At 42.5% G+C, this 13834-nt stretch overlaps 1 protein-coding gene and 1 non-coding gene across 2 annotated transcripts; both read left to right on the top strand.

Annotated features, from left to right (window-relative positions):
* Positions 1-216: 216 nt before the first annotated feature.
* On the top strand, positions 217-2678 carry LOC143418442 (deoxyribonuclease-1-like). Its single transcript, XM_076883555.1, has 7 exons — positions 217-376; positions 773-842; positions 1151-1285; positions 1470-1582; positions 1668-1822; positions 1898-1991; positions 2473-2678. Exons 1-7 carry the CDS (start codon positions 239-241, stop codon positions 2521-2523), a joined length of 756 nt encoding a protein of 251 aa, XP_076739670.1. The 5' UTR covers positions 217-238; the 3' UTR covers positions 2524-2678.
* Positions 2679-9888: 7210 nt separating this feature from the next.
* Positions 9889-13217, top strand: LOC112431508 (uncharacterized). Its single transcript, XR_013098232.1, has 3 exons — positions 9889-10028; positions 10936-11013; positions 11917-13217. It is a non-coding gene; the product is annotated as an uncharacterized LOC112431508 (transcript).
* Positions 13218-13834: the final 617 nt, after the last annotated feature.

The raw sequence follows: 13834 nt of genomic DNA, 5'->3' as shown, positions 1-13834 counted from the left end.
TGATTTGCTCTGAGCTTTTCACCCGTGCAGCACGTTAACCTACACAAGTGTCTCAGTGTTGTTTATTCACCTGACTGTTTGTTAACTGTAAATCTCTGACAACCTGAAAATTATTAACCTGATAACCTGGGAAGTCATTAGCTTACATACGTGTAAAATAAATATGAAATCATTTGTAAGCGTCAGTGTTTCATGTGATTTCTAAGTCATTTTTAACATGTGACCTGTTTGGTGTAGGATGCATTTGGTGGGCACTTTGGGGCTTTTTCTGACCTTGCTGCATCTCTCTAACTCGCTGCTGCTGGGAGCCTTTAACATCAAATCCTTCGGAGACACCAAAGCCTCCAACACCACTCTGATGAACATCATTACCAAGGTCTGGGACTTTTCCCTCTTTGGTAGATATGACAGTTTGTACAAAATGTTTACATCCACCCATTTGTAATGCAATTTGGGTCAGAGTGCTTTCAAAACCAATCCAGAAGTGTTATCTTGTGTGTGCGTTTTGAAATAGTTTGAACTGAATTTTGAGAAATGCTTTGGATGATTTGGCCGGTTGCAGAAGTAAACCTGAATATTCCCAGAATATTCCCACCTCTATGCTTAAGGAATGATCAATGAAATAACTGGATGTGCAACAGCTGTAGCGTTGCCTTTACAATCTAAAGCTTAACACATGAATTTTTTCGTGAAAGGTAAAATATAAACAAACGTGATGTTGCAAGATGGACAATCAGGTGATTCATTTTCATTTTTTATGTGTGTTTTGCAGATTGTCCAACGCTATGACGTCATTCTGATCCAAGAAGTCAGAGACGGTGATCTCTCAGCAGTGTTGGACGGTGTTGGATCATCATCACTTAGACCTCAGAGGGTTAAAGAACCTCCCATAAGTTTCTCAAATAACCATTCAAAACAACTTGATTAAAAATTTATATTTCCAGCATGTTTGTAGTGTTTGAGGCATGTTTGAAGTAATTTAACGGCAAATCCTCCGTCTTTGTTCTGGCATAAACATACATCTTATACACACTCAGAATTCAGAAGAAGTGATTTAAAAAAAGGGGAAAAGCAGAACTACAATAAATTTGTCCCGAGAAGCAACTGGACATGTTTAGAAATGAAGTACACACTGGCAGCAAATGAAAAGGTGGTGATTTTCTCCACAGGGAGGCGCTGGTATCGGTGGCAAAAAGCTACACCTATGACGACGGCCCGGAGGAAACTGGACAAGACGCCTTTAGCAGGGAGCCGTTTGTCGTAATGTTCTCCTCCAAACACACTGGTAGGTGCTGTGGCTCGAGTTATACAGCTGTTTCTGCATCACACTGATAATGATGTGGATCCTCATTCAAACATTTGTGCGTGGTAGTTCCTGGGACATGTTAGTCACTAGTCCTTTATCATTCTCATGCGGTGTAAGCACCTCCGTCACTGTCAACACTCCTTCGTTCCCTTCTCTTCTGTAGCTGTGAGAGACTTTACTCTGATCCCTCAGCACACCTCCCCAGAATCAGCTGTTCGGGAGCTAAATGCTCTCTATGACGTGGTGGCAGATGTCCGCGCTCGCTGGAACAATGATGTATTTACAGCCTACAAGTAAAAATCATTTATTTGGTGGAAAAACACACATTCGGTAAATGCGACTCACACTACTCTCCCTGCAGGACATCGTGCTGCTGGGTGACTTCAACGCAGGCTGTAGTTATGTGTCCGGGTCTGACTGGCAGCAGATCCGCATCTTCACTGACAAGACTTTCCATTGGCTGATCACTGATGCGGCCGACACTACCGTGTCGCAAACTGTCTGCCCTTACGACAGGTAGACAGATTGTGGCAGGTCGTTCTGATGTGTGCACGCAAACTCTAAACTCTAATCATCTTTCTGTGTTTGCAGGATTGTGGTCACTGCGGACATGATGAGAGGAGTGGTGAAAGATAGTGCGAAGGTGTATAACTACATGACGGACCTGAATCTCAAACAAGATCTGGTAACAGATGAATTTCAATCCTTATCTCTGTAAGAATTCATTTGAACTAAAAAGCACAACCTGCCTCATTCCCCGCTGACACTAATGGAAACGTCAATATAAAAAGTTAACATAATGCTGTATTCACTGCAACTGAGACCATAGACTCGTCAGCAAAATGTTTACTGAGCTCCAATCAGAAGAGAGGCATTCTACACAAAGGGCAAAGCAGTCGCCCCATCAGAAATCATGCAGTTTTAAAGCACTTTTGCTTTTTTAATATCAGCTTTGAGCTACAGAAAATCGAGCAACTTTGTAAAGCAGTGGCTGTAGTAACGACCACAGAGATGCAAACAAAATCATAATGCAGTGTATACTGTAGTGATGGCATTACCATGCAGGCACGTTGAGTTTTTCAGCACTGGAAAGAAACCTGTGGAAACTGAAGCCGTCTGCAGCACAAACTGTGAGCCACTAAAAGAACGGTTTCTCTGTCTCTCAGGCGTTGGCTGTCAGCGACCACTTCCCCGTGGAGGTGAAGCTGAGCGGTTAGGCTCACGTTGCTTGAACCGTGACTTCCACAAGCTTTCCACACATCGTGCTCAATCTGCAGCCAGCACAATGATCATTCAGTTGGGGACTACTGTCAGCCACAGCTTCATGAAATGCAAATGCACAATAAAGCCACTAAAAGAATTTCACTGAAAACTTGTGTGTTGTAAAGAATTCGGCTTCTTGTTGCAGTGGAGCACATTTGTCTGGAACATTTACTGAGACCCTTTGTTGATTTGGAAACCTTTAATAACGCGTGTGTATTTTGTTTCACTTCCTTTGTCTGCTTAAATGTCTTCAGAGTTTTGAGTTACTAAAGTTTTTTAATTAATTTCCCAAAACAGCTCAAACACACAGCAAAACACTAACCTGCAAAACTGAGCCAAAAATGTTGAAAAAAAGCGGTAGAGTAATACAATCAGTCATCTTCAGTTACTCCTGTAAAGCTGAAATGTGTTCACCACATATGTTAACCTGTGATTTTTAAACACTGAAATGGAAAATCAGGTTGTCTGCATACAAAAAGCTAAAGACGCCTGGGAAATAGAGACACTAGAGTTTCTAATAGCGTCCAAGAGAAGTGTGCTTGGAGAGACGATAGCTGACTGCAGCCTCAAGATGGCAGTGATGTAGAAGCACATCACTTATGCTTTGGTATAACTGACTAGACAAGCACTGCTTGTCCTGGCTGAACAGTTGAGTTGGGGTTGCTGTAGTTCAGTTCTACTAATTGGAAGGTTTGCAGTTCAATACCAAGCTGCTGCAAAATACTTAGCCTCCCCCCCGAGGATGTAATATTAAAGTGAATACACGTGCTGATTTCATCTCTTTACATGAAAGAACATTTACTTTTCCAGGAGTCACATTAGTGACTTGTAGCTTTAGGCTTAGTAGACGACTCACACATTGACAAATCCAAACACATTTGAGGGTAATACTCTTAAATGTGTAAATGTAGTGCTCAAAGAAAACAGGGAGCACCACAGCAGAGGTCATTCATGTCTGTCACACACAGGACGTGACAGTGAAAAGTGTGGAGACACTGCACACCTGAAGTTTAGCCGATTGTGTTGCGCTGACACTCAGGTCCTTTTGAAGTGTCGTATATTGATTCAATTGTCCAAAACACAAACATACAAAGAATGAAAAATGCTCCTTGTTATAAGAATGCAAGATTCATTTTGATTTGGTTGTCCGCTGAATTTTTAACTCCTGGCTGACCCTTAAAAATGCATCCCTTTAGAGCCCTGGGGACCAAAAATGGTCCCGCCCCAAAAGTGCAATAAAAAGATTATATATTCATATTTTTTTCCACTTTAAATTGGTCAGTCTTTTAAAACTACTTCTCCCTGAAATATTCATATAAAGTTTTAATTCGATTTTCGTTGTTTTAACCCTTTAAATCCCAGTTTTATTACATGAGCGTCCTGTTTTTTTAGCCCCAAAAAACTAAATATTTTCCAAATAAAACATTTGAAGTAATATTTGTTTGTTATTATAATTAGGCCTTTAGATGGACCAAAGATTGGCACCAACATTCATTTTGATCGCCTTTTATTTTTTTTGCAGGAGCGCATTTCATAAAATGCACACACTATCGGTCCTAATCGACCACGCCCAAAAAAGTGCTATAAAAAATTTATATATTAATATTTTATTCCACTTTAAATTAGCCAATCTTTTAGACCTACTTCTCCTTGAAATATTCATGTCAAGTTTTAATTACATTTCGCGGATTTTAACCCTTTATATCCCGGTTTCGTCACATGAGCGCACTGCTTTTTTTACCCCAAAAAACATAAAACTTGAATATTTTCCAAAAAAAACATTTGAGGTAATATTCAATTGTTATTATAATTAGGCCTTTAGATGGACTAAAGATTGGCACCAACATTCATTTTGATCGCCTTTTATTATTTTTTTCAGGACCAGAAAATGGTCTCCAGGTGGCAAATGCTTCTCCTCTAGGCCGAAATAAGTGCATCTTCCCGGGGTAAGTCGCGACGATGACCGGGGCACGATCACCGGGGACTCCTTTTTCCAGCCCACACGTCCGATACCACGTGACAACAAATACGTCATTTCCTGTTGACTAAAAAAAAAAAAGCACCCTCTAACGGTCCTAGGGACCGAAAATGGTCCCGCCCGATCAGCGGGCGAAGCCGCTGCTGCACGCCGGAAATGAGGCTTCATTTCCCGCAGGTCTGTCCAAGCAGCCCGCTGTTTTCCAGCAGGGATCAAATGTGGAGCAAGGGCGCCACCCGGTGGACAAATAAAAAAATTACAACTCTAAGGCTCATAGACCAAAACGAAACGGAAACATAAGTAATCACCAAGACATTAACGGTAATAATTCTGCAGTGAAAAATAGCGTTTATAATGGAAGTCAATGGGTCAAAAATGGTCCCTAGGGCTCTAAGAGGATGTGTATTGTTAGCTTAGCCACTGAAGCTAATTTAAGGAAGTCAGACTTGAATTTTGAAATGAAATTATGCCAAACTTTTTTTTAGAGAATTTGGCTATATTCCATTCAACACAGTGCAAATGGCTTGTAACTGAAAAACTAAAATGTACAAAAATGGTCCCAGGGCCTCTTAACATTCTCCACTGTCATTTGAATGTAGAGACGTCTGAGTTACAGAGATAATGAATGAGAACCACATTTAATCCATTTAATGTATGAATCCAGACATTTATTTGGATATTTCACAGTAAAAACCAAACATTTGTTAGAGATGACAAAGGCTTTGCCACATTTAGATGCACTAAAGGTCAGATTTGCTGTTAGTCCTTCATATGTGAGACTCTTTTGCAACAATTAGCAGTTTGCTCGCGTAAGCATACTGCAGGTAATGCTGAGTGATGGAGAAGGCTCGGCAGGTTGCCCGAGTGTACGGCTCTTCAAACCAAAACAAAAAGTCACACCCTAACCTCGAGTGTTTTTATTAACACCTTGAGGGGTAAATGCTGGGTTTTATCCCCCAAACATGTAGACTGCTCACTGCCTGATGTCAGATCACATCTGTAGCTGGTGCTACAAAGTGTGCAAACATGTTTCCCCTCTCTAAGCCTTTCTTCTCTTAAGCATCTCCAGATACATCCCCAGGGACTTCTGAATAGAGTCCTTGGTGATGAACTTGACAAAGTTATTGACATCAGCCTCTCTGTTAGCCGCCAGCTTGTCTATGGTTGGCTTCCTCATCATGGACTTTGTGAGCTGTCTGGCGTGATCTGCAAATGAAACAAATGCACATGTAAGGAAGCTGTGCATTCATATACAATTTCTTCTATGAATACTGACATGGGCTTCAATTCATTGCAAAATATATTCAATTGCAGCACTATTGTGGAGCACCTTTTATTTCTTATGTGGGAAAGTGACATTTCTAACAGGTGCTGAAAGCTTATGCTCTTTCTCTGCCTCCTGCACATCCTGCCAAGTACCAGGATGTACTAAATACTGCTGTACAGATGGAAATACACCCATATCGACACTTCTGAGGTACGAGGTTACATCTCCCTACATGCGGGTTCGTGCCACCTCACCTTAAAACAAACATACACTGATAGCAGCTCATTTTTTTCCTACCTGCCTTGGAAATGTTACCTGCAATTTTATTACCCAAATGGTAAATGGACTGGTTCTTATGTAGCGCGTTTCTACTCATCTGAGCGCTCAAAGCACTGATGAGGCCAATCACCGTGATGTCATCTGCAAACTTAATGATGGTGTTGGAACCATCAGCAGGTCTGCAGTCGTGGGTGAAGAGGGAGTAGAGGAAAGGGCTCATCACACAGCCTTGTGGTACACCGGTGTTCATTGTGATGGTAGATGAGCAGCGGTTATCCAGCCGGACATGTTGGGGGCGGTTGGTCAGGAAGTCCAGTAACCATTTGCAGATGAGGGAACTGATGCCCAGGTCTGTCAGTGTCCTGATGAGTTGTGAGGGGTGGATTGTATTGAATGCTGAACTGAAGTTTATAAACAGCATTCTGGCGTAGGTGTTGTTGTTGTCCAGGTGTGAGAGGACAGAGTGCAGTGCGATGGAGACTGCATCCTCTGTGCTCCTGTTCTGGCGGTATGCGAATTGGTGGGGGTCCAGGGTGGGGGGGAGACAGGATTTGAAGTGTGCTAGGACCAGCTGCTCTAAGCACTTAGTGATGATGGGGGTGAGTGCTACTGGGCGGTAGTCATTGAGGCAAGATGGGTTGGAGTTTTTGGGTATCGGGACGATGGAGGTGGATTTGAAGCAGGCCGGTACCACAGCGTGGGCCAAGGACAGACTGAATATGTCTGTCAGCACTCCTGCAAGCTCCCCAGAACACGCTCTGAGAACACGCCCGGGGATGCCATCAGGACCTGCAGCCTTGTGGACACTGATCCTGCTCAGCACCGCTCCTACATCGGTGGGGGAGAGAGTCAGAGGTTGGTGGTCTGCTTTGGTTGTGGGGTTCCCTCGCTCAAAACGAGCATAAAAGTTGTTGAGCTCATTGAGGAAGGAGACATCAGAGCAGAGGAGGAGCCAGACATTTGAAACACCCGGGGCTTAGCCCTAAAGGGTAGTATGCATGTGGGATTTTTTTTTTTTTTGAGGGGGGGGGGGGGGGGGGGGGGGGGGGTGTGTGTGTGTGTGTAGAAATGACTGAAAGATTAATAGGCTCTGTTTTGAGTTTTGTTCAAAAAAGAATGACTTCATATAGGGAAAAATATATATCACACATGCAGGACACCTTAAACTAGTTTTTTAATTAAGCAGCAAGGCGGAACAAACTCGGGGCTGTATCAAGACACGAGGACTAAACCCCAATTCAACCAGACCCAGAACTGATCCAGAATTAAAACAGGACTACAACAGTTCAAAAGCAGGATTACTGAGGACTTAACCAAGACATAACCACAATCAGAACTAGATGATAGTAGCACTAAAAATCATCATAGACCTGCACTACACTTATTTATTTAATTCTACCAAAGTACAATATTTAGATTGAGAAAAGTTTATATAATTATTTAGCCTTGTTGTGCAAACAAGCCTGCAGAACTTAATAAATATAGAATTTGAAAAATAGCAAACCTAAAAAGAAACACTAGGTACGAGATACATGAGTACCTATGATACAGTGATACTTTTAGTAAGCAACCATTTGACTAACATGTGTGTCTCACCTGCTCTTGTTCATCTCTGTTCTGTCCTCATTCTCCATCTCAATCTCTGCTCCTCTCTCTCCCTCTTTGTGCTGACAATCATCAAATATACAGCTGAAACCAGATATTTACAAACTCTTCAGATCAAAACACAAACACTTTTTAATTGTAACATCAAATCAGACTAAATGTTTATTTTTTTAGATTGATAAATATAAAAACATATTTGTTAACTTTAAGAGTAAAGAGAGAAACTGTCTGTGTTTTTTAATTGCAAATGGCACCAAATTGTATTCAAACTGAGCCACACTTATGGAGCTCCACGATTGTTTTCCTGGTGTTTGGTTGACATCTCTTGATTTTCCCATGTCACAGAAACAGCCTCTGTGTTTTGCCTTATATGCATCCACAGCTGTGCCACCAGTTTACTCACATGGACTCTACTAACCTATCAGAAGCTTCTTCAGCTCAGAATGGAATCGTCTGGAGTTTTCTTATTAATTAACAATAAACTTAGTGTACATGTACTCCTAAATTTAATGAAAGTGATAAAAAATAGACAGCTCTGTCTCTCTTTATTCTGACATTTAACTAATTCAAAATATATTTCAATATTTATCTAAAACAAAAGTTTACTCTAAATTGATGTTGTACAGTAAAAATGTTTTATGTTTTCTCCCTAAAGTGTAAATATCTGGTTACAAATGTGAATATCCTGCTGTGTACTGAAATCCCTCTTGTTTTGCATAGAAATATACTGAACAACATACAAAGCATAATATATAAAATAACATTTACCTGAGTTTTTTCTTTGAAAGAAGCCTCTAATGTCCATTCTTATATTTCAGTACATAACTGAAACCGATTTAGTCGGGGAGGGTAAGAACTGAAAATATGAAATAAACACATGTAAGCTAAGACTCTCTAAAAAATAGCATTTGTTCGGCTTTTCATTTCGCCATTTGTTGATTCACTTGAAGAGCAAGTAAAATAATATTGGTCAAGTGATCAGTTTCATATCAATCTTTCGTGATGCACCGTCACATTTACATTATTTGTACGGTACGAATGATTTGCTTTGGTACCTGCTCAAACTTAAGCTCTCCTTAGTATGGCTGGCTCCGTCTCTCCAACAGCGCACTCACAGGCAGCAGCTGCCCCGCCCCCTCGCTCAGTCGCTTAGTGCCTGAGCTTGGATCATACCAATATCAGGGGGGGATTCACGCACAGTCGTAAATTCCCACAGTGTGCACTATGTGCTTCGAATATTGTGTGTACTTTTTGTTTTATACAGTTGTCAGCCAGGCATCTAACTATGAAAAAATTACACTCCAAAATACCCCGGGCTTCTGACAAAACAACCCGGGCTTAAGCCCCGTAAGCCACCCCCACGCTCCGCCCCTGCATCAGAGGATGCGGGGGAGGGTTTGGTGGTCCTGTAGTCTGTGATGGTCTGGAGTCCTTGCCACATGCGTCGGGGGTTGGAGTTGGAGAAGTGTTCTTCTACCTTCTTTTTGTAATGGTGTTTGGCTTTTTTGATGCCCTTCTTTAGATTAGCCCTGGCTGTGCTGTAGGCGTGTGCATCTCCTGACCTAAAGGCGGTGTTGCGGGCCTTCAGGAAGAGACGAAGATCCCGGTTCATCCAAGGCTTCTGGTTGGGGTACATGGTGATCCGTTTCTGGGTGTAAAGTAAAGTGTGCATGTTAGTCCCCGTAGGGATATAGTTCCTCTGCATTTAACCCATTCACCCAGTGAAGCAGTGGGCAGCCACCAATGCAGCGCCCGGGGAGCAGTGTGTAGGGACGGTACCTTGCTCAGGGGTACCTCAGGGTAGCCGTTCAGTGGAGTCGAACCACCGACCTTCCGATCATGGTGCCACCACTCTACCTACTGAGCTATCCCTGCCCACTGTCAGGTGGTGACACTGTCTGTGGTTTTGGAGATGTAATCCAGTACAGATGAGGCGTACTGGTCCAGGTCTGTGTGGGTGAACATATTCCAGTCTGTTGGTGTGGTTGAAGTTCACCTTTATGTGCTGAAGGTGAAAACACTGAGCAAAGGGAGGAGTGTATGATCTGTAGATACTATGGAAGCTGAAGATTGTACCTGACACCCGTTTGCTGCTGCCACCTTCTGGCCTTCAGGTGCTCTGGACGTGCTGTTTTTTGTCCTACAGCTTTAAGAGGCTCTGTCTCGGCTCTTAGTTGTTGGCACACCTGTTCACCATAAGTCATCACAGCACAGCTCATGGGCTGGGCTCCTCCAAAGGTAACCACCAAGCTGATGTTGGTTGGAGTTGTTTTATATGTTTAGATTAGTTTGTTGTCTCCTGCATGCTGTCATCTGCTGCTCTCCCTCAGGTATGTTCCCAGCTCAGGTGTGTTTGTGAGGGAGTGTTAGGGACCCGCAGAGACACTGGAGACAATAACTTGTACGAGCACAACTAAACTCATGGCTGCTGATCATTTAAGGTTTACCTTCAAAGTAGGAACTGCTGTCCTCCCTTAAACTGTGTGTACAGTGACTGGAGAACAATCCTCAGTGCTGGCCTACACCTGGGACACTGCAAACCAGGGTGCTTTGCTAGAAAGCAAGTTCAGCACATGCAGGATGTGTTTCTGATATCGCGGTTTCGCAATCTAGCTTTGAGCACATTCATGGTTCCTTTCATCCTCGGCACCAGTTGCTGCTTGTTGGGAACATGACCTCCAACTATCTGTCCACTAACTCTTGGGAAGAGCCCATCAGGATGCTTGGTGAAAAACCTCATTTTAAAAACAGGCCTGCACACTGTTCCTTCACCGTGACCAAAGAGTTCCATGATTCCAGATGCTGACAAGTAATGTCGCTCGATTGTAACAGATCAAGTAGTGTAATTGTGTTTGTGCAGTTCTTTATTTATATATTTGGATTGTCCGGGCATACGAGCACAGCTAAACCTACAGCCGCTGATCATTTAACCTTTAGCTTGGCTTCCCAGTTAAAGTGTTTACAGAGAGGGAATGATTGAATCAGGGTGTCATTTCTCATCTGCACGTGTATGTTGTCCATGCTACCTCAGAGATATTTCAAAGGAAAGGTTAGACCTGTCTCCTTGAGGGATTATTTAAAGCTTCAAGTCCTCTGATCCTCCGTCTTGCCATCAGCTCAGTTTAATCTAGACCAGGCTAAAAGTTTATTATCTTAGGACGGTCTAAGTCATCTGGATGTAAAGTGACTTTAATGTGCATTTCGGCTCCGGAGCCTAATAAAGCTCTTTCCTGGCAGGTGTTGGTGGGTCGAGCAGTCTGACGGAGGAACGTAGTCGGCCATCTTGGAAAGAAGAAAATGTTTTCTTCACACACGGTGAGAAAAACATCGTTTTTATAAATCATGAGTCCGAACATTTTACAGACTTTTATACGTGAAATTGTTCGTAGTTTATAAACACATCTGGAAGTGCCGTGCAAACCAAGGCCGAGCTGCTTTTAGGAAACGTGAAAAGTCTATCAGTACAACTTTCATGAATGATCATCATTTATTGTCATTATATCATTATGATTATTGTTAACTACCACCCTTTAGTAATTATTTACAGTTCTCCAGAACATGAGAAACTAAATGCATGTTAAGAAAAGAAAATAGTAAATGGAAAGACGAAGGCTTCAACCTCTTAGACCTTTCCTTATTTCCAACACAGCTGATTTAAATGGTTAAATGACTTCCAGTTCTCCTGGTAACGAACTAATCAATTGATTCAGGTGTGCTGACCCAGGGTGAGATCTAAAACCTGCAGGACACCGGCCCTCGAGGCCTGGAGTTCGACACCCCTGGTCTTACACCAAGGACTAAATGGTTCATTTTTGGCTCGCTGCACTGTAACAGGGACGGGGTGATTTGCAGAGCACTTTGTAAATGAGGACTGTGTGCAAGAGGTGCAAGTGCACGGGTGAAGTCGCACTGTCCCCTCTGCATTTGATTGTCCCTCGTTGGGTCGGGCGTAAAGACTGAGCAGGGCAATCAGCTGGTAGAACCGATGTCCACAAGATGCAATCAGCGATGCACTTGTTTAAATGTATTTTATGCAATAATACAGTCTTTCTTTTCCAAAACGCATCCAAACAATTTACAACACAACAGGTTACTATTATGGGCATCATCCAACAAACATGTTTCTTATCGAAGCAGAGAGGCCGGCACGACAAAACAAGATTTAACTCAAACACTTATTAAGCTTCTGACTCCCTGCCTGTGTCTTTGTTGCTGTAGGAACAAGACGCCAAAGAGAGCCCAACACCTCAGTGCTCTCAGTTGGCTGAAGATGCTCACTCAAGTGCAAACTTACTTGAGCACTACAGGTGTGATCAGTGTAACAAGAAGTTTCATGCCCCGTGTCACCTCAGAAGACACCAGCGCATCCACAGTGGGGAAAAGCCCTTCAGTTGTGACCAGTGTGGAAAGACTTTTACTCGGAAAAGCAACTTAAAAACACATCACCTCAGCCACAGCGGCGTCAAACCACACATATGCCACCAGTGTGGAAAGACATTTCGTTCTATGGGCAACTTGAGAACTCATCAGCGCCTACACAGAGGAGTCAAACCATACGCATGTAGCCAGTGTGGCAAGGCTTTTACTCAGATGAGCCACTTACAAACCCATAAGATGGTCCACAGCGGAGAAAAACCCCACACATGTGAGGAGTGCGGAAAGACATTTAGTTTGATGGGCAACTTGAGAACTCATCAGCGCCTGCACAGAGGAGTCAAACCATACGCATGTAGCCAGTGTGAGAAGGCTTTTACTCGGATGAGCCACTTAAAAATCCATGAGATGGTCCACAGCGGAGAAAAACCCCACACATGTGAGGAGTGCGGAAAGGCTTTTAATTATAAGAGCAACTTAAAGAGACATAAACTGGTCCACAGTGGAGTTAAAGCACACAAGTGTGACCAGTGTGGGAGGGCTTTTGCTTTGAAGTCGAGCTTGGCGACACACAAGCTGGCGTCGCATGTGACCTTTCTGGGAAAGCCTCCAGCCAGCGACCCCAGAAACACACCAACAGACGCTGATACGTGATCGGTGCAGCAGTTCAGTTTACACAAACTCGAGCTTAAGTCAACCCTACACTTACTGACCATGGACAATAACCAGTGCGACCAGTGTGACAAAGCCTAGAACCAGTTTAGAGGTAATTCAGTCAGTTTTTTTTAAACAAGCTAATGTGTATATAAAAGATTTGTTACTGGTAATACAGCAAAACTTTATTGTAGTTTTTAAAGTTCAAGTTAAACCATGTGAAATAAGTTGGATAATACACGGTGTTACATATGGGACACAAACGCAGCGTTTTGGGACAACATGGTTTCTGTTGGGTTTACACAAACTGTAAAGATGTTATTACGATGTTATTACGATGTTATTACGATGTTATTACGATGTTATTACGATGTTATTACGATGTTATTACGATGTTATTACGATGTTATTACGATGTTATTACGATGTTATTACGATCAATGTTAGCTCTACATGGGTGTTAGATTTCAAAATAAAATCCTTTTAAACAATCGTCTCGTTTCATTTATCACCAGCAGAACAGTCTCCAACAGTGTCCAACTTTATGGCTCATAATGGGCAAAGACGCGGCTACAACTTTGATGCTAATCTGAAGTGAATAAAACTATAATAGGACATGAAATGCATTTAGATCTGTACATATGCTGTAATGATCACATGATGTGGCGCCATCCTTTCTGAAATTAAACCGACAACAGATTTGTTGTCTGGGGCATTTAACACAAACTGATTTGAATAAAACGACATCATGAATGCAAAAAACGATGCAGCTGCATTCATATTCATATTTCCTCCTCGGTTCCAACTATTAATACAGAAATGCAAATGCATCATTCTTTTCTTGAAATTTAAACACAGGTTTATAAACGGTCTCAGCAGTTCTTAAGTACATTTAGTAAAACAGGTAAACACTTACTAAAACACAGTCATTGTGTCCTTACATGCTGTCGTTTTAGCAGACTCTCAAACCAGTTTCAGTCCAGTAGTGTCCGTACCACTGCCGCCCAAAACCAGTATCACGAGCTCAGTGTGTCACATGGCCTTGCTTGACCAGATGGTGCTATTCAAAATGTTGCCAAAAGGGATAATGAGCATCACTCTCATGCCA

The sequence above is a fragment of the Maylandia zebra genome, linkage group LG4 (genome assembly GCF_041146795.1).
Source record: "Maylandia zebra isolate NMK-2024a linkage group LG4, Mzebra_GT3a, whole genome shotgun sequence".
In the NCBI taxonomy this organism is placed as follows: domain Eukaryota; kingdom Metazoa; phylum Chordata; class Actinopteri; order Cichliformes; family Cichlidae; genus Maylandia; species Maylandia zebra.
This window is presented reverse-complemented; position numbering and strand designations above follow the sequence as displayed.

What these genes read in the sequence shown, in the direction of transcription:
- LOC143418442 (XM_076883555.1), top strand. Translation starts at nt 239, where the DNA reads ATGCATTTGGTGGGCACTTTGGGGCTTTTTCTGACCTTGCTGCATCTC. An exon ending in GTTCTCCTCCAAACACACTG is followed by an intron (nt 1,286 to 1,469) that starts GTAGGTGCTGTG and finishes TCTCTTCTGTAG; the next exon opens with CTGTGAGAGACTTTACTCTG. An exon ending in ACTGTCTGCCCTTACGACAG is followed by an intron (nt 1,823 to 1,897) that starts GTAGACAGATTG and finishes CTGTGTTTGCAG; the next exon opens with GATTGTGGTCACTGCGGACA.